This window comes from Theropithecus gelada, chromosome 12 (genome assembly GCF_003255815.1).
Source record: "Theropithecus gelada isolate Dixy chromosome 12, Tgel_1.0, whole genome shotgun sequence".
In the NCBI taxonomy this organism is placed as follows: domain Eukaryota; kingdom Metazoa; phylum Chordata; class Mammalia; order Primates; family Cercopithecidae; genus Theropithecus; species Theropithecus gelada.
The window spans coordinates 115,694,087-115,719,118 of NC_037680.1; the positions used below are offsets into that span (position 1 = coordinate 115,694,087).

At 49.7% G+C, this 25,032-nt stretch overlaps 1 protein-coding gene across 1 annotated transcript in view; it reads right to left on the reverse strand.

Moving 5' to 3' along the window:
• The window catches only part of HDAC4 (histone deacetylase 4), a 345,400-nt gene that overhangs the window by 120,791 nt on the left and 199,577 nt on the right, over positions 1-25,032 (reverse strand). The window contains exons 4-5 of the mRNA XM_025404973.1: positions 21,434-21,678; positions 8,490-8,640 (exon numbers count right to left, since the gene is read on the reverse strand). Of these exons, the coding sequence (XP_025260758.1) occupies positions 8,490-8,640; positions 21,434-21,678 (396 nt within the window). The remainder of the gene's footprint in view (positions 1-8,489; positions 8,641-21,433; positions 21,679-25,032) is intronic.

Sequence of the window (25,032 nt, forward strand, 5' to 3'; positions counted from 1 at the left end):
CCTCATTTTTACTTTTACTTTTTTTTTTTTCTTAATTCACATTGAGTATCACTCATCCCCCGGACAGAGGTTTCTATAGAGGCTCTACGAGATGCCAGCCCGTTCTGGCCAGCAGAGATGAAGTGGTGGATAAGAGGCCAAGTTCTTCCCATACCAGGGGGCAGAGAGTGCGCCCGAGACCTAAGGAGTAAGCGGGCGAGGAACAGCTGAGTGGGGCAGACAGAGGAGGACAGCAGCTCTGGGTGGGGCGGGGCAGGTGGGGAGGGACGGCTGTGCTCCCGGAGGGCCAGGGCCCGGACCTGGTGAGTCCAGACGACGGAGCTGTGGCAGGCTTCGCTTGGCTTCTGCCTGAAAGGGCTCCTTTTTCTCCCCACCCCCTTGCCTCTGAAAAAGGCACAACTTCACAGAACGGACACCTAATGACTTTCAGGAGCAGCCTTTCACGTCATTTTTACACAAAGCAAAGGACTTGCTCAGTGACCTCGCTCCATTCCCCGCGGGGCTGTGCGTGTGAACGGCAGTGAGAGAAAGCGGGGCTGTGTTCGCTCCGCACTGCTCGGGCAGAGTCCACCCTGCTCCTGCTCCTTCCCCGAGCTGACGTGAAGAGGTGTGTGTCTTAGATTCCCAAGTGCCGTTAATCTAAATCAAAACCTAGCTGGTTAAAGACAGTGTGTTCTTGCTCAATGTGATGAAAACTGCCACCATTCTGTCAAATGAATCGCATTACTTGGTATCAATGAATAAAAGTGAAGAATTATTTAAAATAAGAAGTAATGTAAATATTTACAAGTGTAACGATATTTATTAAATACGCAATAAGAAATTTACTTAAAAAAAAAAAAACCCCAGGAGAATAAACAGATGCTGCACACCGTGTTTTCAAATGCTTAAACGCTGGAGATGCTTCGTGTCCTCTGCGCCGGCCGCCACTGCTCCTCCAGCCTGCACAAACAAGAACCTCCTTCACGGGGGAAGACGCCGGCCCCTGGGCCCCGCTTACATAAGAGCCCCCGAGTGGCGTCCACCACAGGGGCCTGCGGCCCTGTGTCCTCACCACAAGACCACACTCTGAGGGCTGCAGAGTCGACACAAGCTTGCCAAGTACCCAACTGTACACAGTTTATTATTAATAATAAAACCTGACCACCCAAATCCACAGTGAAATCCACCGGGACTGCCGCCTATGACGGGGCTAGAACGGAGCAGGAACATTCCAGAGCTCCAGTTAAGGGTGGACGGCGCTTTGGATGCAGTGCAGGGATTGTTTTGGGCTGGTAAACGGATCCAAAATGTTTTCTGAAGTGAAGTCTTTTCATATTCTGTGAGCCTCAAGATGGTATTTTTATTGGAAGAGTCTGGTAAACTCTGAGGAAGTAATTTAGACCAAGCTGCTTTTTAGCAATCTGAAAAACTTATTTGTTGGTTACTTGTGGCACAAATCAACCAGCTGATATTTAAATTTTAAACTTCAACTCTCTGATAAGCAACTATTTTCCCTACTCCAAAGAAAAATACATAGGATACACACTGGGCTACTGGCGAACCACAGAAGCGTGGAGAGGAGGCCGGACCCCCGGCGGAGGCCCCAGTGCTTTGGGCTGTGGCACACGACCCTGCAATGTGGGTCCAATGCACGCCTTCTGCACTGCGGTGTCACCAGCACAGGCCAGACACGTCAAAACCCCACGCACAGGGCTCCCAGGGGGACCACGTGCTGTTGTCTATGGAAGGCAGCTTTCTAAAGTGGAAAGCAACCCCACAGGGTGGGCCCTGCCTGGCAGGCCATGGAGCCTCTACTCAGATTCCTCACACGTAAAGCCAGAGGATTCAGCTGGACTCCTGGTCCTCAACCCAGGCAACACACTAGGGTCACTCCAGCAGTTTCAGACGCAAGAACACTGCCAGCCGGGTTCCCCTCGGGATCAGTTCAGTAGAACACCCGGGAGTGAAGAGAGACCCACAGCACAGCCTTCCGCTACCGAGAGGGCCCGGATCTGCATGCGAAGACCAAGCATGCGTGCAGCCCCGTCTGCAGGTTCCTTCTCCTCAGGGCCTCTGCAGCCACATCTAGAAGCTTCTCCCCTGTAGGCAATCCCTGGGGAATAAGTCACCATCTTATCTAATCAGTGTGACAGGAGCCAGGGCCATCATGCAGATTTAGTACTCACTTTCAAATCCTGATGCAAAAATTAGACCTCAAATGGAATAGAAACCCTCCTCAGAGGCCTCTTCTACCTTGAAATTCTACCAGTTAATGAAAAAACATTGAAAGCACATTTATTATTTCAGGAGTAAAATGCTGTGATAATTGATAAAAGGGTTAGTTTTATGGACAAAAACAATTACTAAGAACTTGGAAATAGCTAAATAGAGAAATAAACTAAAAACTCAGAGAGTGCATTAGCTATGTACTCCTAGGAAAAATATATCTAGTTTGAAATAGCAAATATTTATAAAAATGTACCAAGTAATATAGGCATAATAATACAGTTTAGATCATACCCCAATTCTAATTTAGCATTAGTTTGTTATAATAACATTCATTACATTAAAAATAAACTTACAAACGGTGTACTGAATAGTTATTTAATTCTTTTTAGAACACAAGGATTTCAAATACAAACAAATGAACAAAAATGTCCTATTTGGAAAAACTTCAAATTTAGTGCAGATTAATTAAAAGCAAAATGCCAATTTCACAATCTAAAAATTATATAAAGGCGAATCACCAAACCAAATATTAACATATCCTTTCACTCCAGACAAAATGAAGAACATAAACAGTATAAAGAACAGCTTAGGAAACCTGGAGTACTCCAAGCACATTGTGTTTTCAATAATATAACTTCAAGAATTGATATTCAGGTAATTCAATTAAATCCACGGGAAATGGTCAGAAGATGTGGACAAAGCACCCGAGCCTTCCGTCTGAAGGCACAGAGAGCAACTAGGGCAGCATGGAACACCAGGGCCGAGGTCAGAGACTGGGGCTGCGGGAAGTGGGACCCCACCCTCGGGCAGCCCGTTTTCTAGAGTCAGCAGCGGGTTTCCAAGGAGGCCCTTGATAGGGCCACAAAAACTGAGGAAAATCAAAAGACCCCAGTAAACCTCACGGGCTTGTGGGTAGGACCTCAAAGGGCTATGCCTTTTGAGTAACGATGGCCAGAAATCCACCAGCCCTTGGGAGGCCTGAAACCCAACTCAGAATCAGCTCCAGACCTGACTACATTCAGACACTTAAGAAGCTTGGTCACTTCTGGTCAACTACAAGAAGGAAAACAAAGTCTACTCGAAAAGAATGTGTCATCCTCCCAGGTCTCCCGTCATCACAACAGCACAAAGTCAGACATGCAACCTAAAACATCCAAGTGTAGAAAGAAACACAATCTGACAAAAAAAAAAAAAAAGATATATAGAGAGAAACCACAGGCAGGAAAGCCTTGCCACAGGGCCAGAGAGTGTTATCAGTCAGACTCCAAAAAACTGCACTACGTGCAGAAAAAAAATAAGATCAAGAAAGTCTATGGAAAACCATGAAAAAGGGCCAAATGGAAATCCTAGAACTGAAAACCAAATAAAGGTAAAATCCAATGGATGAGTTTAGCAGCAGATTACTGTGCAGGTAAAGCACAAATTAGGGAAGTGGATGATAAATTGGAAGAAAATACCCACACTGAAGAAAAGAAAAGGGAAACACAGACACAAAAATAACTTAAGAAACTTAGGGAATACTGAAAGCTAATCCAACACAGGTATATAACTACAGTCCCAGATAGATTAAATGGAGAGACTGGGGCAAAGTCATTACTTGTTGTGGTGAAGTTTGAGAATAATCAGGTCTAAGAATTCACAACAGTATAAAACAACAGATTTAGGAACTACAAATCCCAAATAGAAGAAATTAAAATGAAAGAAACTACAGTTAAGCACATTAAAAAAGAACTTCAAAAAAATCAAAGACAAAATCTTAAAAATAGCCTGGGAAAAAAGAGTATTTCCAAAGAAGGAACAATAGGATGGATAGCTGATTTCTGGAGATTAACAATAGATGGCAGAAGAGAATGGAATGGCATTCTCAAAGGGCTGAAAGAAAATAAATACAAACCTAGAATTCTATACTCAGCAAAAATAACCTTCAAAGATTAACCTGAAATCACATTTTGAACGGAAAGAAAATTCACCATTAGACCTGCATTAAGGTAAATAAAGAATATCACAGATGAAAGGTCAGACATGAAGAAACGAATAAAAGTGGAAAGGATAAATTTATGAGTAAATCTTGACTTTATAAAATAATAACAACAATGTCTTGTGATGTTAAAGATAAGTTGAGAGTTAAATACAGGTCAAAATAGTATATAAGTTAAGAGTGAAAGTATTCCAGACCCTTACTTTGTCAGAATTGGCAAAAGTATTAATTTAGATAAAGTTGTCGATAATCAGTAAAGAAACAGCAAAATAGTGACTATCAAGCTGGTGAAAAAAAATATATATATACACACACATATATATCACTAAAAACATACATTAAAAGCAAGAAAAGTAAATTAGAATAGTTGAGATAATTAGAATTCATATTGTACAATGATAGATTTAAGCATAAATGCATCAATAATTATATTAAATGTAAATGGGCCAAACTAATTGAAAGACAAAGACTGTCAAACTACAAATCAAATCAAAACTTGTGGGATGCAGATAAGGTTGCATTTAGAGGAAAATGTATAGCTATATAAGCACACATTAGAAGAGAGGGCTGAAATCAATGCCGCATGTATCTATACCAAAAAGCTACAAAAACCACAATACAACCTAAGAAAATACAGCATAGAAAAATAATAACAATAGTAGAAATTAATCAAATTGATACTCAACAAACAACATCCATAAAGTCAAAAGCCAGTCTTTGAAAAGAATAACTGATAAACTTCTGGAGAGAATGACCAAGGAAAACGAAAGTAAAACAAAACAGCAGCGATAAAGAGAAAAAGCACAAACAACCAATACCTGGAGTGTAACAGACGACATCACTAAAGGTCTGACAGACGCCAAAAACACCAGAAAAGGATATGACACCAAAAACCACTACGCCAAAATTCAAAAATGTATAACAAAGGCATATATTTCTTTAAAAAAAAAATACAACTTAGCTAAAGTGATCCAGGGGGAAAAATGTCCCATTAACTATTTTAAAAATTGAATAAGTAATCAAAAACCTTTGCACAAAGAAAACCTTAGGGTGAGATGGCTTTAACAGTAAGTTTCACAAGATATTTAAGGAAAAAAATAATATCCATGTTAAATAAACTTTGCCAGAGAACACAAAAGGAGAGAGGAATGAAGCTTAACTCATTCTGAGGCCAGCATAGTCATGACACCAAAACGTGACAAGGACATTATGAGAAAGGAAACTGCTTGGCAATCTCCCGCATGAACACAGTTGCAATCATACAAAATAAAATATTAGCAAATCCAAGTTTTCACTACATAAAAGCTAATGCATTACAATCAAGTTGGCTGGGGTTATTTTAAAAATGCCAGTTAGAATTTATATTCAAATAAATCCATATGCTTTACTTCATTAACCAAATAAAGCCAAAAAATCATACAAACATCTCAAAAGATGCTGAAACAGCACCTGATAAAAATCAATATCCATTCGTACTGAAACCCTGAGCAAACAAGGAATGGAAAGGAAACTTCCATAATCTGATAAATAGCACCTATCAAAAACAAGTAGACAAATGAGTAAACAATACAAACAAAGTCCCCACAGAAAACATGGCACTTCACAGGAAACTGGGAACCAGACAAGTGTGCTTGCCTGGTATCATGACCACAATTCAATACTCTACTGGCAATCTCAGTCCATTCTACACAATAAGCAAGTAAAAGATATAAAAGGTATTCCAATCAGAAAGGAGGCAATCTTGTCATTATTTATAGATGACAGGATTCTAAATGTTGAAAATTCAAAACAATCTATTAATGATTAGGATATCTGAATTTAACAGGGTTGCTGGACACAAAGTCAACAGTTAAAAATTGACTGCTTTTCAAAATTATAAAAACCAAGCCATTCACAATAGCAACCAAAGCCATCAAATGACTTGAAATATATTTAATCAAATACATGCACGCCTCCTTAACATAGAACTATTAAGAAAATATTAAGAAAAATTAAAGAAGGTAAATAATCAATGTTGTAAAAATATCAAGTCTTCCTAATTTGAACCACAGAGTCAATGCAGTCACAAACAAAACCCCACTGGTATCAATTCCAGGTAGAATCAGCTCCTAAGAGACAATTAAAGAGGACGTACCCAAGATTTTGAAGAAGAGAAAGATTTCTCGAGGCACAAAATCACCTAAAGGAAAAGACTGAAACTGTATTAGAAGGGAGAATTTCTGTGCCTGAAAGATAACATTAAGAGAGTGAACAGGCAAAGTACAGAGCGGAAGAGGAGATTTACAGCATGTACAACTGGCCAAAGGCTTGATTCCATAATATAGAAAGAACAACTCCAAATCAAGAAAAAGGGAGACTCCCCCATCAGAAAAATGGGCAAGAGACTTGAACAAGCACTTCACAAAGAGAGGAATATTCATTTGGCCAAAAAACTTATGAAAATAAACTGTATCTTATTGGTAATCAAAGAAATGCGGCTGAGGGCACGAGGAGGAGCTGAAATTAAAGTGACTGACAGCAGCAAGTGTTGACAAGGACATGGAGCCACAGGAACCCCCGTACGTGGCTGGTAGGAGTGTAAAGTGGTACACCACTTTGAAAACTTTTAGGCATCACATATGAATACTGACAACATGCATGCCCCAAAGTTCAACAACTCCACTTCACATTTGGCCACATGTACCAAGAAACATGTACAAGAATGCACACAGCAGCATTGCTTTTAATAGCTCTGGTTAGGAAACAAGCCAAGTATCTAACAACTTTAGAAGAAATGACTACATTGGTGCATTTATAAATGGGACACCACACAGCAATATATAATAGATAATGAATGACCTCTTGCTGAATGCAAAATGGGGATGAATTTCACAAGCATAATGTCCAGAGAAAGAAGCAAAACACAAAAATCCTACATATTAAGGGTTCCACTTACATACATTTCAAAAGCAGGCAAATTAATCTTCCACGTTAAATGCCAGGAGAGGAGTTATCTTTGGGGAAGGGGGAAGTGCATAAAGCTTTCTCTTCCTACTTATGGGCCAGCCCTACAAGAGTACATCGCTCTACTCTCCTTACCCGGAATTCTGTTCCCTGAGGAAAATGTACACCTCGGCTCATTTTCAGTATTACCAGGAACAGACAAGTTCAACTAAGCACGGAAGTCCAGGGCAGAAACTCGGCGTGTCCATGAAAGTCCCCTCACTCTGGTGATTAGATCCTGACTGTCTGTGTCACTTAAAACAACAAGTTGTCCATAGAAAGGATACAAACACACAGTGAGCCAAGGGCTCTTTTAAGTGAAGATCTGAGAGGATGCTCAGAGCAGACTCAGCCTCACGGTGGACCCTGCACCCCGGGGACACGCCAGGGCTCAGACACGCTGGTGACATTGGGCACTGTCCTCGTGCAGAGGAGCCCACAGGTCCTTGGCCCAGCAGCCCGCAGTCAGCAGGGGCGACACTGTAACCTTTTCCTCAGTAGATGTGTCCCTCTAATTTTCCAAAGCGGGAAACAGCAAATAGAATGTTCTCCTGGAGAGTATCAAGTGTGGGCTCTCCTTAGAAGAAGACAGACCACGCTGGTCTCCAGATGTACAAACACAGCCCCCACAGAAGGCAAAATTCAGAGTGGAAGGAGTAGATGGGAAAAGCACGCTGCTGGCCCTCACTGGGTCACTCTACAACCTAGCACCTGCCCCTCACTGGGCCGTGAGTTGCTCTACAACCTAACACCTGCTTTCAAGGCACTTACAAAATGCTCCCGAAAGAAAAGTACTTTGAAAAACGCAGGGCAGAACTCACAGATGAAATTCACTGTGCATCTGGCATGCTTTATGGCTTTTAATATTTTTAAGTCTATCAGGAATCCTGCCAAACAGTCTTTAAAATGTTTAAATCAAACCAAAAGTCGGGCTGAATGCCCCTTGCTTTGATGTTAATATTGAATCCTGCAGCCCTGGATGAAGATAAATCCATGGACTCTGGTTCACCGGGGGAGCTAACCAAGGGTGGGCTGACACACACGCTACACTCACTGTCCCTGTCAGGGGGTGGGAGTTCCGTTCCTGGCCTGCTTCTTAGAAACCCAGCACAGGCGAAGTGGCAAGAGTCACCACGGTGAGGCTCAGCTGCCCCTAGATCTTCCCCACTCCCCATGTGCTGCCCCAGTGCCCTCCTGCACTCACTCCCTCTGCCCCCCACCTTCCGGAGTTCATGCCCCCACTCCCTCCCTCTGCCCAGCCTTCTGCACCCGCACTCAGCCTCCCTCCCTCTGCCCAGCCTTCCGTGCCCGCACTCACTCTCTTTGCCCTTCTCCTTGTTCTTGAGCTGCTGCAGCTTCTGCTCCCGGTGCTGCTTCTCCAGCTCCTGCTCCTGGCGGTGCCTCTCCAGCTTCCGCTGGTGTTCCAGCAGCTCCTGCTGGTGCTTCATGGCCAGCATCTCCTGCTGTTGCTGCAAGCAGAAGGAGCAGACAGATGGTCAGAGCCCAGGCTCCACACACAGAGACGCGATGAAGACCCAAGAAACCAGCCCAGGCCCCATGTGTCTGCCCTGGTGTGGCCCTGGGCACTGCCCTGCCCTGCACTGCTGCTATTTCAGTCCAAAAAAGAAGTCAGGGCCATTCCAGGCTCTGGGCATTGTCTTACCTTTTAAGTGGAAAATATTAAAAACAAAAGCCATTGGCTTGCTAGAAGAAAATATGCAAGAAGAGTTATGTTATCTTGCAAGTTGGAAATGCTATTTTGAGAACAACTTAAAGACAGTGAAGAGAGATTGAAATGGTACAACCACGTCAGAAAACTGCTGGACACTTTCTTATAAAGTTAAACACACATCTGCCCTGAGACCCAGCAATCCCATTCCTAGCTATTTATCTGAAACACAGAAGCACACCCACAGAAAGCCTGTACAGGAATGTGTATGGGATTTTTGGTCACAGACCAGCCTCAACGCCACTCACACATTCCCTCGAAGGTGGACACTTGGACAAATGATGTGTATTCATTAAAGAGAACACCACCTATCCATAAAAAAGAATAACCTACGTGTACACAAGAAAACACAGGGGAAATGCTAAAGAGCAGGTGTTGGCAGAGGGTGAAAGAGCAGAGAGAAGAGGTGAGACTGGAAGACCCTCCACGGGGCCTCTGCACTCGCAGCTCCAGTTCCGCACATTCCACCACGGCCTGGCGTGGAAATACAGGTGGTTGGCCCTCAGTGTCTCCAGGCTCTGATCCTCCGTGGGCTCAATGAGTGGAGGTGAAACCCAAAAATATGGAGGGCTGACTATATTCACATGAAGTTCTAAAACAGAAAAAACGCACAAGGATAAACACATCAGAAGAAGGCTGCCCCTGAGGAGGTGAGGGAGGGCGGCGGGGGCCGAGGCCGGAGGAGATGCCCCAGTAGATGGAGTGTCCGACCTGTCGAGTGTCCACAGGGGAGGGCACAGTCGCCCAACAGCACCCTTAAGGGCTGGCATTCTGCTGAGTATAAATTATATCTCACATTTCAAAAACTGACATAGACATAAAAATGTTTGTCTTAATAACAATTAAAAGGTAGAAGGTAAAATAAAAACTGCAGTATTTATGACATACAGATAAATTTTACATAAATGGTTGTTATACATTAATGAGAATATGACAGGCAGCCCACTAAAAAGTTGGGCAAAAAAGAACAGGAGATGCACAGAACTGTTTAAAGATAAATGGGGACAAATGTTCAAGATCGCTAGTGAACATTTCCCACGTCACTCACGGTATTAGAAAAGGTGAAAAGGAACAATTTGGCCTGGCGCTGGTGAGTGTGGGAAGGTGCAACTGACCAGACGCCCTGAGAGGGACTCCTGCAACCCCAGGGTACCTCTGTCCTGGGACCCAGCCCACGCTCTGGGGCTCCCGCACATCCTCCCGCTCCTCCAAGACGGCACTGCTCTTGTTCGCACGCTCCAGGGTTCTGTCCGCACACAGTTTCCTCAGTTTCCACACAAGACCCTGGGCCAGCCCAGGGGAAGTGCCAGGCCTCCACAGGTGTGAGGAGCTCTGCCACCTGCCTGCCGGGGAGAGCCTCTCCGCCACCCTCTGTGGCCCGCACATGTCCCCCTCATGGTCTGTCTGCTGTCCCCAGTACTTGCTCAGTTACCAGTTGTCTCTTGTCCCATTGTCTTTTTTAATTTTAGACACAGGGTCTTGCTCTGTTGCCCAGGCTGGAGTGCAGTGGCACAATCATAGCTCACTGTAACCCAGACCTCCTGGGCTCAAGTGATCCTCCTACCTCAGACTCCCAAAGAGATGGCAGTTAATTAAAAAAAAAAAATTGTAGCAAACGGGTCCTACTATGTTGCCCAGGCTGGTCTCGAACTCCTGGGCTCAAGCCATTCTCCTACCTCAGCCTCCTAAGTAGCTGAGCCTACAGGTGCACACCACCGCACCCAGACACGTTTTTTTCTTTTTTGACGAAACAAGGTATTGCTCTGTTGCGGGGACTGGTCTCAAACTCCTGGGCTCAAGTGATCCTCCCGCCTTAGCTTCCCGAAGCTCTGGGATGAGGGGCGTGAGCTGCCTCACTCGGCCACTGTTGGGATGCTTTTTGTTGGTCTTGCTCCGCTTATGGAGGGAGAGGGGATGGTGAGAGGGTTCGGGGTGAGCAGGCATCCTGGCAACCAGAGTGGCCCAAGGAACTTTCTGTGGAGGAAACTTAGTGAATCAGGGGCTCTGGGCTGGCTCCAGAGTGGGGCTTCTCCCAGCTGGTGGTTCTGCCTGGAGGATGAGGCTCAGGCCAGGGAAAGGATGAGCAAGGCATAGAGTGGGGTGTGCGTGCGAGGCAGCCACTGGACGCCTGTGCTCCATGAGTGACCGTGCTGGCACAGCAGGACTGGTGCCCACGGGATGCCACCCGCGCCACATTGTCGTCCCTGTGTATTCTTCAATCCCTCTACGGCAGGTGTGCCCACCTCCGGCCGTGGATGGGTGGCAGTCCCTGGCCTGTTAGGAAGTGGGCCACAAAGCAGGAGGTAAGCGGCAGCCTAGGGAGCATTCCCACCGGAGCGCGAGCTCCTGCCGGATCAGCGGCGGCATCAGATTCTCTCAGGAGTGTGACCCTGTTGTGAACTGTGTGTGGGGGATCCAGGATGCACGCTCCTTATGAGACTCGAAAGCCTGATGATCTGAGGCGATGGAAGTTTCATCCCAAAACCATCCTCTTGCACCCCCCACCCCTGTCCATGGAAAAAACCACCTTCCATGAAACCAGAGTCCCTGGTGCCAAAAAGGTCGGGACCGACTGCTGCCCTACAACAGATGTACGTCACTTCAGAGCAAAGGAAAATGACAGTGGCTGAGGAAAGCAGGTGAAAAGGATTACAAAGTCGGGCAGAGGCAACCCTGACAGAGTCGGGCCAGCAGGGACGGGGGCCTGGGTCCCTGAGATGCCACAGCCTGAGAACCCACCACGCAGTGTGCTCAGGGCGGGAGGCGGCACGAGCCTTCAGCTACAGGGCCTGCTTCTCCAGGACAACAGGGTCGCCTGCACGGAGAGACATGCACATCAACCTGCTTGTGCACACAGTGTGTGTTCTGAATGTCAGTGTGCATGCAAGGGAGTGAGCACGTGTGTTCCAGGCGCCTGTGAGTGTGCAAGGACGCTGCCCTTCTCTGTGGGCACTGAACCTCAGTGGTGTCGGCAAGGTGATGGGGGCGGGCAGTGTGTGTCCGGGAACATCTCTGGCATCTTGCTGGGTCCTTCTTCACATAAGAGGCCGGAGCCGACTGGCGAGCTCCACACCCTTGCTGCCCCTGCAGAGCCAGCTCCCAGGTGGCTACCACACCCTGTCCTGCGAGAGCCTGGAGGTCCAGCTCAGCCCCCAGGCACCCGGCACACACACCTTTCAGACCCCTAGGCTCCTGGGAAGATCCAGGCTGCAAAAACAGCCTGGCCGAAGCCCTTTCATGGTCACAGGCGGTGCGGGGGAGGAGGAATGGCCCCACCAGGGACATCAATCCCCCTTCCTGGGCCTCGCTTCCCACTGCTGAGGACTCAGCCAGTTTCTACGACCACCCAGAGCCACTTGTAAATGGGGAAGGAAAGAAAGGATTTCAGCTTGCTCACAACCTCTTCCTACTCAAGATGAGACATGCCAGTCACCCCGCGTGTCTGTGACTTGTGTGAAATTCGAATCACATCATGTCCACAATGTTAAATGTAACATCAACTGTATAATTTTGTAAGGTAAAACTCCTCATTCTTCCATTCTGTAAGTAAAGCCCCAGCCCAGACAAGGGACAGAGACACGCACTGGCCAACCAGATGGCATTCAGCAACCTCAAACTTGCGGTGACAGTGAATAGGCAAAATGAACATGACTGCCTCTCATGAGTGCCCCATGTGGATGGAAGGGTGTCCTGGGCTGCTGCCCCTGCCCCCATGGCCCACCCTGAGGAAGGGTCCCCAGGCAGAAACCGCCTGCCCCATTGCGGTGCCTCCGGCAGACAGCTCTGGAGTGAGGCCGCCCCAGCCTCCAGGATAGAGACCACAGTGCTGGTCTTTCCCAGCCCACCTGAGCTGGGCCATTGCAGCCTGCAGCCCACAGCCAGCCTCCCTTCCCACTGCCCCATGGTGGCAGAAGTGGCCTGGATGGCAGAGCCCCACAGGAATCGCGTTGAGTCCAGGGCAGTGGGACCTCGGGCTTTAGGTAGGGCTGTCCAGTCACACTTGTGGTCACACACAGCGAGAATTTATGGCAGCAGAGAGAGCAGGTCAGCATCCAGACATTGGGGACAGGACCTGCCTGCTCTCCCCACAGACAAAAAGCCCTGTCCACAAACACACCCACCCACCTACAGCCCTCACAAAGGGGGTGGGACTCAATTCCAGCCAGGAGCACGGGGGTAGAAAAGCCGGAGAGGTGGCGGGAGGTAGGCCCACACCCAGGGAAAGAGGGAGAAGGGGAGGGGCTGAGGCACGACCCTACTCAGGCAGGTGCACCCGCGGGCTGCCTTCCAGCATGAGTGCTGCTCCTGGCAGATGTGTGGGCACAGGCAAGGCAGGAGGCCTGGGTGGGCTGAGGGAGAGGGGTCTCCCACCATGCCTGGCAGCAGTGCGTGCAGGAGGGGCAGGGAGGGCCGTCAGGGCTGGGCTGCACACACCAAGCATCTCACCTGTATCTTTCCCATGGCAAACACTTAATTCCGAACAACCCACTTAAATGAACTTCTGGGGGATGGTGGGATAAACGTAAGCAAGCTCTTGCCACCTCCTTCATCTGGGCAGCGCTGGCCTCTGAAGACTCACAGGTGGTCTGCGGCATGCTGGCTGGAGGGCAGGCTGCCTGGCCAAGAAACCCTGCTCCGCCCGCCTGCTCGCTGCCAGCACACTTCCACCTAAATATTTAAGCTGTCCATGCTGGGTTAAACGTGGGACCTGCCCCAAGGGTTCCTGTGAGGACTGGAAGAGGTGGCATGGGGAGAACGCTCAGAAGAGCTGGCCTGGGTTCGCCTCTGTGCAGCCTGGTCGTCATCAAACCGTCACTTTCAAAAGATGTCGCCTAGAGAGGCCGACTTCCTGCAGACACTAGATGTTATCCTAAGGTAAAATCAGGCCCCCTCAAGACGAGGGAGATACTGCCCGGAGCACACCTTCCTAACACAGTGTTCCTCGCGCCACACGCAAGCAAAGTCCCTCTACCAGGACAAACATCTGGGCAGGTACAGATTCAGGACTCTGCCTTGGGGTGCCGGAGCTGTGTACACAGGTAAAAGTGCCCCGAGGGCGTCCCTGGGCCACTGTCTGCAGATTGGGAATGCCACCGGCAGGTTAACCTATAAACGGCAGGTTAACCTATAAACGTACAACCCACAGGGCTTCGGGGCGCTTCTCAGCTCAGAAAACAAACACGATCCTTTGTTGAACTGATCTCCTCGTTATGGCAAGCCCCTCCCCTCTGGCTGTCACCTGCACAGGGCCCCTTGGCTCCCTCCCTCCTGCTGCTCAGAGCTCACTCAGGGCGGAAACAGAGCGGACAGATGCAGCCTAATGCAGTCGCACAGTATCTATTTGTCAGCCAGAACCCAGAAGGAAAGTGAGCTCTTTCCACCATCATTTCAAAAAGAATGAAAACAACAGCCATGGCTGCTGGGGATTAAAATTCACAGGAAGGCAAAACTCCCAGAAGCACGACTGTGGTGGAGTTTTAATGAAACCAGCAGCCACAAACGGTGACTGATTCCCTAACTGCCCCCGGCAACGCTGTGTGATCTCACGCTTCGCTTGTGCAGGGAGGCATTCCACCTTATTAGATTTATAACAGATTATCTGCAGAGCAAAGCCTGCAAAGTGAAAGCCATCAGGACAAACTGGATTTCAACACTCCTTGTTTACAGCACAACCTCAGACGTCAGGCCTGTTTCTTCATCTTCTGACACAGGGACCCTCTGCCCTTGGCGCTCTTGGAAAATGCTGACGAACCACAAGGGAAGATGGCCATTGCACTCTTCTTCACTCCCGCCCCACACCCTGGCATCGTGAATAGGTACTTATTCTTCGTGGGGCATCCTCAGTTGGTTTCCGGAGGGCAGGTGCGTCACTGGAGTACCGAATTCAGGCTTCGAAAAACAGGACTTCGAGATGCGCTTATTTTTAAATGAGCTAAAATTGTCTGCAACTAATCCCTCACTAACATTTCACGTTAGACTACTCCGTGGGGGAAGGGCTGTTGGGAAGCAATTTTTTGCAGACTGAAACTATGATGAGCAATTTAAAATAAGATGACTATGACCTCGTTCTTCTAAGAAAAGCAAAAACAAAACCAATCATAGCTGATCCTATTACTCTAACCAGACTTTAACTCTACTTGAAGTGTACACTGAACTCTGAACCAAATATAGGAGCCCTAGAATTTAGTTGCTTTGACTCTGACTTCAGAATTTAATATACAAATATTCAAGGGGTAACCCAAAAAGATTTTCACTTTAAAAAGTAAACTTCTGAGTTTCTTGTGTCTCTTTTTCAACTTGCCAGGGGAACAGCCCCAGAGTACGGAGACGCTGCACCCACATACAGCGGCAGGCGCCAGGAGGAAAGGGCAGAAGAGTGGACGCCACGGATGGTAAGCTGCCACCCATGGAGGGGAACACCAGGCGCAGACCAGCCGCGGGACCCATGGCTCTCCAGGTGTGTGCCCATGTGCCCCATGGGTCGACAGACCCCACTGCCACGTGCGTGCGCCTCTGCTTAGCTTGGGAGGCAGCTCATGCTAAGCAAAGGTGCGCACAAAGTCTTCCCGTCTATCCTTAACCCTCACCCAGAGGCACCACAGAGGGACTCTGCTCTAAACCAAGGGTGAGGTCCTGTCCCCGCCTCCCCACCGCACCCCTATCCTGGCATGGAGCCCTGGATCAGGTATTCAGCACAGCCCAGGTGAGCTCTGAGGCTCACTGACGGCTGCCTCAGGTGACCGGAAAGCTGGGCCTGGGCAACATCTCTTCAGCTTCCTCGGCCAGATATTAAAGAGAATAAGGATCATGGCCCACGCTCCCAGTGCCAGAAAACTAGGTTCCTTTCCACGTTAGTCCCTCCCTGAAAGGAAGAGTCACATTATCAACTAAACAGCTCTGAAAACTCTCTCCTACCCACCGTGCTCTCCACAGCACAAGTCACACGGACACACACGCACACCACACACACACACACGCACACATGAAAAAGAGGCCAGCCTTGCTAGTAAAAAAAAAGACATGCACACTAAAACAGTGTGTAAATGATTTTTATTTTTCATGCATTCACCTGGGAATACTCTGAAGTTAGGGAAGAAAAGGCACGCCTTCCACCACTGCAGGGAGAAAGGGTAAAAGCTTGCAGGACGGCGATGTGCAACCTACATACAAAACGTGCCCTGTACATGCCCTGGAGGCTGTGCCCTATGCGCGGGTCCCACAGTGACTGCCCTGGAGGCTGTGCCCTATGCGGGGGTCCCACAGTGACTGCCCTGGAGGCTGTACCCTATGTGGGGGGGTGTCCCTCAGTGTCTGCCCTGGAGGGCTGTGCCCTATATGGGGGGGTCCCTCAGTGTCTGCCCTGGAGGCTGTGCCCTATGGGGGGGTCCCTCAGTGTCTGCCCTGGAGGCTGTGCCCTATGCGGGGGTCCCACAGTGTCTGCCCTGGAGGCTGTGCCCTATGTGGGGGGGGGTGTCCCTCAGTGTCTGCCCTGGAGGGCTGTGCCCTATATGGGGGGGTCCCACAGTGTCTGCCCTGGAGGCTGTGCCCTATGGGGGGGGTCCCTCAGTGTCTGCCCTGGAGGCTGTGCCCTATGGGGGGGGGTCCCTCAGTGTCTGCCCTGGAAGCTGTGCCCTATAAGAGGGGAGCCCCAGTGCCTTCTGGGGAGAGGTGCACCCCATGGGGGGTGCCCTGTATCTCCTAGGGAGAGATGTGCCCTATAGAGGTGCCCCAGTGTCTTCTGGGGAGAGGAATGCCCTACAGGGGATGCCCTATATCTCCTGGGGAGAGGTCTGCCCAATGAGGGGTGCCCCGTGTCTCTGGGGGAGAAGTGTGGCCTGCAGGGGGTGCCCCATGCCCCCTGGGGAGAGGTGTACCCTAACTCCTGGGGAGAGGTGTGCCCTCTGGGGGTGCCACGTGCCTCCTGGGGAGAGATGCACCCTGCAGGGGGTGCCCCATGTTTCCTGGGGAGAGGTGCGCCCTGCAGGGGGTGCTGGGGCCCAAGCTTGTGCTTGGGGTCTCCCACATGCCCCTGCTCTGTTACTCACTGGCCTGGGGCATGCTCTAGCCATAGCATCGTGGCCTGTCCTTGGACCCTCTCTGGGTACCTATGTTTGTATTCTCCCTCTCCATACACTTCTGGGAGGCATTGATCAGAAATGCAAGAGACAGGCCGGGTGTGGTGGCTCACGCCTGTAAACCCAGCACTTTGGGAGGCCGAGGCAGGCAAATCACTTGAGGTCAGGAGTTTGAGCCCAGCCTGGCCAACATGGGAAAACCCTGTCTCTACCAAAAATACAAAAATTAGCAGCCAGGTGTGGTGGTGCATGCTGGTAATCCCAGCCACTCAGGAGGCTGAGGCATGAGAATCGCTTGAACCTGGGAGGAGAAGATTGCAGTGAGCTGAGATGGCACCACCGCACTCCAGCCTGGGTGACAGCTGAGCGAGACTGCCTCAAAAAACAAACAAACAAAAACACAGAAGTACGAGAGAGAAACTTCCACGCTCATCTGGGATCCGCTTCTAAGCGGAAAAGCACTGTCCGAGTAGGAGAGGCGAGGCTGGGTCTAAACCACCACAAAGAGCCAGGAAACAGGAAAGTCCACGGGGACCACGAGCATTAAAACTCTCCTAAAAGATCCTATTTACCCAACATTAATAATTTAAGTTATATTTTTAAAATGATTCCCTTTTCAATTATAAAACTCTATTCAAATTTTCACTGATGATTTAATGACACTAATTAGATTTTGTGTTCAAGAAATCTGTCTGACAAACACCATTGCCAAATGTCACTAACAATAAGATGGCTTATAAAGAGTTTAAATCATCCAAACAAAAGCCTCCTAAAGTAATGAAACCACTATGTAGTTCAAATGGCTTTTATAACCTCTATTTCAATGAAGAAATAAATGATTAAAATGCAAAGAGAAAGGCAACCTTGAACTTCTTTCTGTGCTTTTGAGACCCTGGCCCAGAGACTGGCTCCAGAGCCATGGTTCTGGGGTCTCCAGCCATCTTTCAGAGGGTCTGCCACTGGGGGTGGTGGGGTGGGCTCTCCCAGGGACCCCTCCAGGAATGAGGAGCATGGCCTGAAGGCCCGGCCTGTAGGAGCGACGTGAGGACTGGGATCAGGGTGCTTTCTTCCAAGCAGTGAAGCCAGCTCCTGGGGCACCAGGAGAGGAGAGGCAGAGGGGTTCTGGAGGTGGGACCTGGCCTCGCCCTGAGGTGGCAGCACTGACCCCAACTCAACTGTCTTCTTTATTTCTTTTGGCCTCCTAGGACTACCGTGAGGAGCCCCGGTCAAACACACAGGGCTTAGGCTTACTTCTCAGCTTCTCATCTATGTCTTCTTCTTGTAAAAGCTACACATGCAACCAGCATGGAATGAGACATCAACAATCCCATCTCCTTAACCTCACTCTGCACCGACACCCGTGGCAGCTTTGGGGTGGTCTCCTAATAATGCGCTGTGGCCGGGCGCGGTGGCTCAAGCCTGTAATCCCAGCACTTTGGGAGGCCGAGACAGGCGGATCACGAGGTCAGGAGATCGAGACCATCCTGGCTAACACGGTGAAACCCCGCCTCTACTTAAAAAAATACAAAAAATTAGCCAGGCGTGGTGGCGGGCGCCTGTGGTCCCAGCTACTCGGGAGGCTGAGGCAGGAGAATGGCGTGAACCCGGGAGGCGGAGCTTGCAGTGAGCTGAGATCCGGCCACTGCACTCCAGCCTGGGCGACAGAGCGAGACTCCGTCTCAAAAAAAAACAATAATGCGCTGTGAATGCTGCAGCTGGATCAACAGCGAGGACTACAGGGCTCACCAGGGCGCAGTGACAACAGGAAAAATGGAATTCAGCAGGAGCCCCCGAGGCCATCCTCAGCCAGGAACTGTGTTGGGCTGCAGGAATTCAGCGAAGCTGGAGTGAGCCAGCGGTCCTCATGTCCCCCAGGCAGGCGGGACCAGCGGCCGACGGGGGCTTCTGAGAGGTACAGGGCAGTGCCTGGGTCAAGACTGCTGTTGGGGAGTCCTCAGGCTTGACATGGGGTCGCCAATGTGCAGAATACAAAGGAGCTACGATACTCATCTTAAAAAATTACTTCTAGGAGTCATAGAATGTGAGCCTATGGCGCAAAAACAAAATAACACGAGTGGCCTCTTGAGGGCTGCTCTTGGCCGGTCACGGAAAGGCCGGTGAGCTGAAGCCCTGGGCGGGATGCAGAGATTGCCTGCAGTGACTCCCCCTGACCCGCGCCTTCTGCCTGGCACGCACCTGTTTCCTGCAGCCAGCTTGAAAACTCTTCTTGAAAACTCTTCTCCCAGGCTTGAAAAACAGCAGCCAGTTGCAGTTGCCCATGGTCAGGGCTGTGAGGGAGGCAAGCCTGGCCTGTCCGTAGCACAGAGCGGCGCCATCAGTAAAGTGAAGACTGAGTCCTCTCTGTGTTCCTGCTGCCAGGAATGTTGGGATCACAGGGATCCCGAAGTGTGTGGTGCTTGTGGAGCTCTCAACTGCTCCACCCTAAACTCGAGTGGGCTTGTTAAAGTGGACAGGGTCCCAGTGGAGGCTGGTGGGCCAATCTCCACAGGGACAAGTGACGTGTTTGTTACACATGGCTGCTAGGTTGCTCTGAATTCTGAAGACAAAAACGATAAAGCATGGACTGAAAGAGCTCAGGAAAGTGTCCTCTCCTTGGTTTGTCGAACACTGACATTAGCAGGCCAGTGCGTCGGGAAAAAGCAGCAGCAACAACTCCCAAGCCAACAAGACCCAGAGCCCCCAAGCAGCCCCTCAGGGTTCAGCTAGAAACCTCCCAGCCCCTGTTCCCTCAAGGCCAGAGGGGGCCGAGGACAGAGCTCTCAGGGCTCACCTTTGAAGCGCAGGCACTCACAGAATGGTTTGGCACCCATGAGAGGGGACACGGAGCTGTCCCTGAGCCTGTCCTCCAGGGCCAGCCCAGCTTTGGGATGCAGCCTCCCCTGCAATCTGCCACTAAGTCTACAGACAACTGATACTACTTTACTTCCATTTCTCAACAGTGATTATGAAATAAAGACACTGAACAAAGTGTCTTACATATAAAGGAAGGGAAACTGGGATCCTGTGGTCAAGAGAATTACCAGCTAGGGCAGAAACAGAAGGACGCACCCCTAAGCTTCTCTGCATACTAGGTGGACACAGTAATATCTGCATGTGGGCTAACGGCAGGTAGCCAAGACCTCAGCTGAACAACTTCTACCCACGGACCACGTGAGCATCTCAGAAGCAGCAGGTAGCATATGGTCATAGGCTTTTGATGCTCTACATCTTTGCTGTCCAACAGGTGCCATGAACCACATGTGGCTCAAAATGCAGCTGGCCTGAATGGAGACATGCTCTGTGTCTAGGCCCCAGTGACTTGCCAAGACTTAGCAAGAACAACAACGGCAGCCGTGTTGGTGGCGGCCTGCCACTTCCCAGATCAGGCCATGAGAGACCCTGTGGCTTCCACGTTGGCCAGGTTTCCTCTCGGGTTGCTCCCTCTGGGAAGCCGGCTGCTATGCTGTGAGCAGCCCTGTGGACGAGGACCTCAGGCCTCTTGCCTGCGGCCATGAGAGCGAGCCTGAATGGAGCTCCTCCCGCCTCAGTCCAGTCAGCCCTGCAGATGAGACCATAGCCCTGTCTGACATCTTAACAGCAACATAATGGGAAACCCCATCAGCTAAGCTGCTCTAGGATTCCTGACCCACAGAGCAAGATAACGCAAGCTTGCTATTTTAAACTGCTAAGTGTTGGAGTAATTTTATTACACAGATATACATGACTTAATCTGGTTTTGTGGGATTTTTCACTTTGTTTAATGTGACCACTAGAATATTTAAAATTACTGGTGGAATTTTAATATACTCATGTATATTTCTATTAGACAGTGTTGCTCTAAGTGGTTTTAAATGCAGTGACAGCATACTATAATCACAGATATCATAACTAGCCTGCCAACTACATAACTTTGCTACATATCACTAGTACATATTTCCAATTGATTTAATTTTAAAACATGGTATCAGATTAAATATTCGTAGAGAGTAAGTACCAAAAAAGTCTTTGTTTTTTCCTTACTGTATTTAAATTAAAATAAAATATTATCTTTTTCTAGTTATAAAAGGTTAGTAGAGAAAACAGAAAATATAGAGAAGTCCTAAGAAAAAAAACCACACAGATTTGTCAATCCAGCTCCCAGCAACGATCATTAAGGTTCTGGTGCTTCTTCCCTGTGGTAGGTTTTCTATTTCTGGGCACGTTTCAGATGAAATTAGGTGATAAGCATTTTTCCTATTTGGAATATGCTTCCACACAATGACTTGAGACCGCTGTTCCCACTCAGCACCACATCCCGTGTAATACACGGAAGTGCTGCCCGCGGTTTGTGGCCTCCTGCAGGAACCTCGCTTCATGCCTGGGGCCCCGGCACACGCCGCAGAGACAGAGGCCTGGAGTCACGGGAGTTCAGGGTGCCGGAGGCCTGGCCCACCCTCACCCACGCGTGCCGCGCCTCACCTTGATGTGCTCGTGGAGCTGCGCCTCGTGCTGCCGGGAGAGCTGCTCGTGCTGCCTCTGGAACTCGGCGATGAGGATCTGCCTCTGGATCTGCTGCTTCTGCTTGAGCGCCAGGAGCTCCTGCTGTAGCTGCTGCTCCCGCAGGGCGGGCTCTGCCACAGGCAGCGAGAACTGGTGGTCCAGGCGCAGGTCCATGGGCACTGCCGAGGGGGCCACTTGTAGAGGCAGCGCCGTGGCCACATCCACTGTGAGAAGAACAAGCAGGAGAGCCGGTCACTGCCACCCTCAGCCGTCCCCGGACCCCAGAGCCCCTGACCAACACACTAGCCACCTTCACGGGGGGGCCTGTGGACATTTGAGGATTAGATACCCCTCCACCCCTTTCCCCCTCTGGCCCAACAAACTCAAAATGCAAGACTCAGAGGCCTCTGGGGCCCATTCCTCAAGGACAAAAACCACAAAAGCCTCTGGAAGGTCAGACCAGGACACACTCCACAATCCCTGTTCCTTCTTCCACCCTCCCCGGGAGGCTGGCTCTCAGAGGACCCCGCTACAGGCCCGGAGGCCTTGCTGACGTCATTTCTAGAAGTCAGTAACGAGAAAAATAAAGAAAAAGGTTCTGGCTGGCCAAGGAAAAGAGCGGGCGCCAGCCCTCAGCTAGGAAGACTGCCTGCTCTGCTCCTCTTCCTCCTCTCCTATTGAAGCCACTGCGCTGCTCTGTGAGAGCCACAAGAACAGTGTGTGCCCCAGAAGTGGTCTAGACAGACGCTCGAGACCCGGAGCCCGTTTCCATGGCGAGACAAGTGCCCCCTTGGAAAACATGTTTACCAGACACAGCCAACGAGACGTGCTCCTGGCTCTTGGCACAAATGCGTTCCTCTGGGCATGCGTTTCTGCACCTCGCAAAGAAATGGATTTTCTGCCCTGTACTAATGTGCTATTGAGAAAAGGCTACAAGTAATTTTGATGAGGAACAGAAGCTGAATCAATTTCATCACTTACAAATCAATACCAAATGAAAGTGAGAAAAGTAACACAGGAAGAAGGGTAGGTTTAAATTACAATTATCACAAACAGCCCTACGTGCGTACCCCTTTTACGGCAGGTCCCTATTCTGAAAGCATGCAATGCGTGCGGGCACTCACTCTGAGCCAGCACTGCTCCTGGCACAGCCCAGGGACATCCTAGTGTCACTTCGCAGACACGTGGCTCTGCCGAAAACTTCACTGAGAGTTAAGTGAGAGCCCAGCCTGCCTGCTCCCCTCCCATAGGCCCACCCCTCAGGGCTCCCCATAACCAACATTCATGTGACCTGGGCCAAGTGGCAAGTTGGGGCCTTGCCCTCTAGGAGGGTCTCAAGCTCAGAGGGGTGTCTGAGCCAACAAGAGGTCTGCTGAGAAAAGAGCTCCTCGCCCCTCAGGGTCAGCACCTTTGGGCATGACCTTGTCCGGGTGCCTCCCTGACAGCAGCCCACCCACACTCACCCTGACACTCAGCCTGTCTCTGGACTGGCCTAAGACCAGGCCTTGTCTGTAACTCAGTTCCTAGGAAAACCTGCACTCCACAGTCTCAAAGCCACCGATTTGGGTGAAACAGCCCATAGGTGGCAGCTGTCCCTCAGTGCAAAGCATTTCCACAGTCACTGCCCAGGCAGCAGGTCCCACACTGTCTTTGTCTCCAAACCACTGGAGGTCCTGGTCCCAGGACTTAGCCTTCTCCTGAGAAAAGGGTGGGAAATGCTCTGGGGGAGGCCTGGGCACTGGCCGGAGCTTGGGGTTCTGATCCCCTGGGCTGCCGCTTAGCCACGGAAGCTGCAGTCACCTGAGCTCCTGGTGCAACCCCCAACTTTTAAAATGCATGTATTTAGTTTTTAATTGGGTGTCAACTTTGACACAGTAAAAGGTTTTCATTTGCTATTATGTGAGAAGAATCTACACACATAAACTGTGTGTTCTATGTGCAGCAGGGAGCGGGGGTCCACCCCCCGACCCCACACGTGGACGAGAACTGTTCTATGTGCAGCAGGGAGCAGGGGTCCACCCCCCAACCCCACACGTGGACGAGGACTGTTCTATGTGCAGCAGGGAGCGGGGGTCCATCCTCCACCACCCCACACATGGGTGAGGACTATTCTATGTGCAGGAGCAGGGAGCACGGGTCTACCCCCCAACCCCACACATGGGTGAGGACTGGACCCTATTCATTTCCTTTCTTCCCTTTTCTGATCATTTTTATGACAAAATACAGCAAAATGGAAAAACTATGCAAGCAATGCCAGTTTTATGAAACACCAGTGTTCACCTACATTTGCTTCAGACTTTCTTTTAAGGAATAAAATATATGAAAGGCAGGGAGGAGAGCCAAGTCAGCAAACTCGCAAACTCAGAGAAAAGAGAACGGGGCCTGGCTTCTTGAAGAAGACTCAGCTGGCGGGCTCTCTGCTGTGGGCACTGGGGGCTACGGGTCCGACTCTCACAAGCACGGCGGTGCTAAACACTTTCCTGAAAACACAGTCTCGTGAATGACTGTTAGGTTCCGGTTCCCTCTTCCGCGTTCATGGCTGTGATTGGCATGTGGTTCTCCTGGGACCAGTGCCCTGCAGAGTGACTTCCTAGAGCGCCTCAGGTGAGCTGGCCTGTGCTTTCCAGGGATAAACACAACTTTGTTCTTTTAAGTTACATAGTCAACATCCACGGTGAATTCATCAGTGAATGCATATACTTGTATAATTTAGAAGAACAAAGTTGCATTTATCTCTAGGAAGGGATAAAGTTAGAAAAACAAAATAACATGAACAACGACCATGTTATTTAGAATGCTGATGTCTATATTTGCAGGTGAAACTGGTCTCTCATATTCTTTTTGTTTGGTTAAACAGAGACGTTTTAGCTTCAACAAATAAGCACAGAGAATAAGTAACTGGGCGGCGTTGCATCTTAGAAGCTGGGTTATTGCCACACCTCGCCTCAGCTGGCCCTGTGTGGGGGCATGGGTGGGACCCCTGCTTATAAGAGGTACTGCTGTGACCCAAGGTCCCACATAGAAACAGGGTCCCACCACGGGCGCTGGGCATAAGCCTGACCTGCTGCTGGCTTTAGTGTGTCTCCCCTCCGTTTCTAATTTCTCACAGATGGAGGGAGGGGGCAGCGTTGCAAATGTCTGGTGTTAATCTCTTTAAAAACTGAACATAAAACAACTTTTAAGGGATTGTTTTTATTAACTTCAAAAACACGACATGCCCGTGTATCTACTCCTCATTCAGCTCCTGAAAGAACATTAATGGCTCCTGCTCTGTGCCAGGTGCTGTGGGTACGGGCCCAGGGCAGCTGCTGGGGCCCCGAGGAACAAAGGAGCTGATGGCAGGCCTAGGGAAGGGCCCACAGTGGGCTGCATCTCACTGAGGGCAGGGACTGCCTGAGCAAGGACTCAGAGGTCCGGGTGCAGGTAGAGAGGGTCATGGGGATGGGGGAGCCCAGAGACCAGCCCGCCATCTGCAATCTTAGAGTGTCACTCAGGCTTGGGGCTGGGAGAGGAGCCGAGGGCGCGAGGGGAAGCAGCAGCAACTCTGGTGCCGGGGAAGACCCAGCTTCTCAGGACGA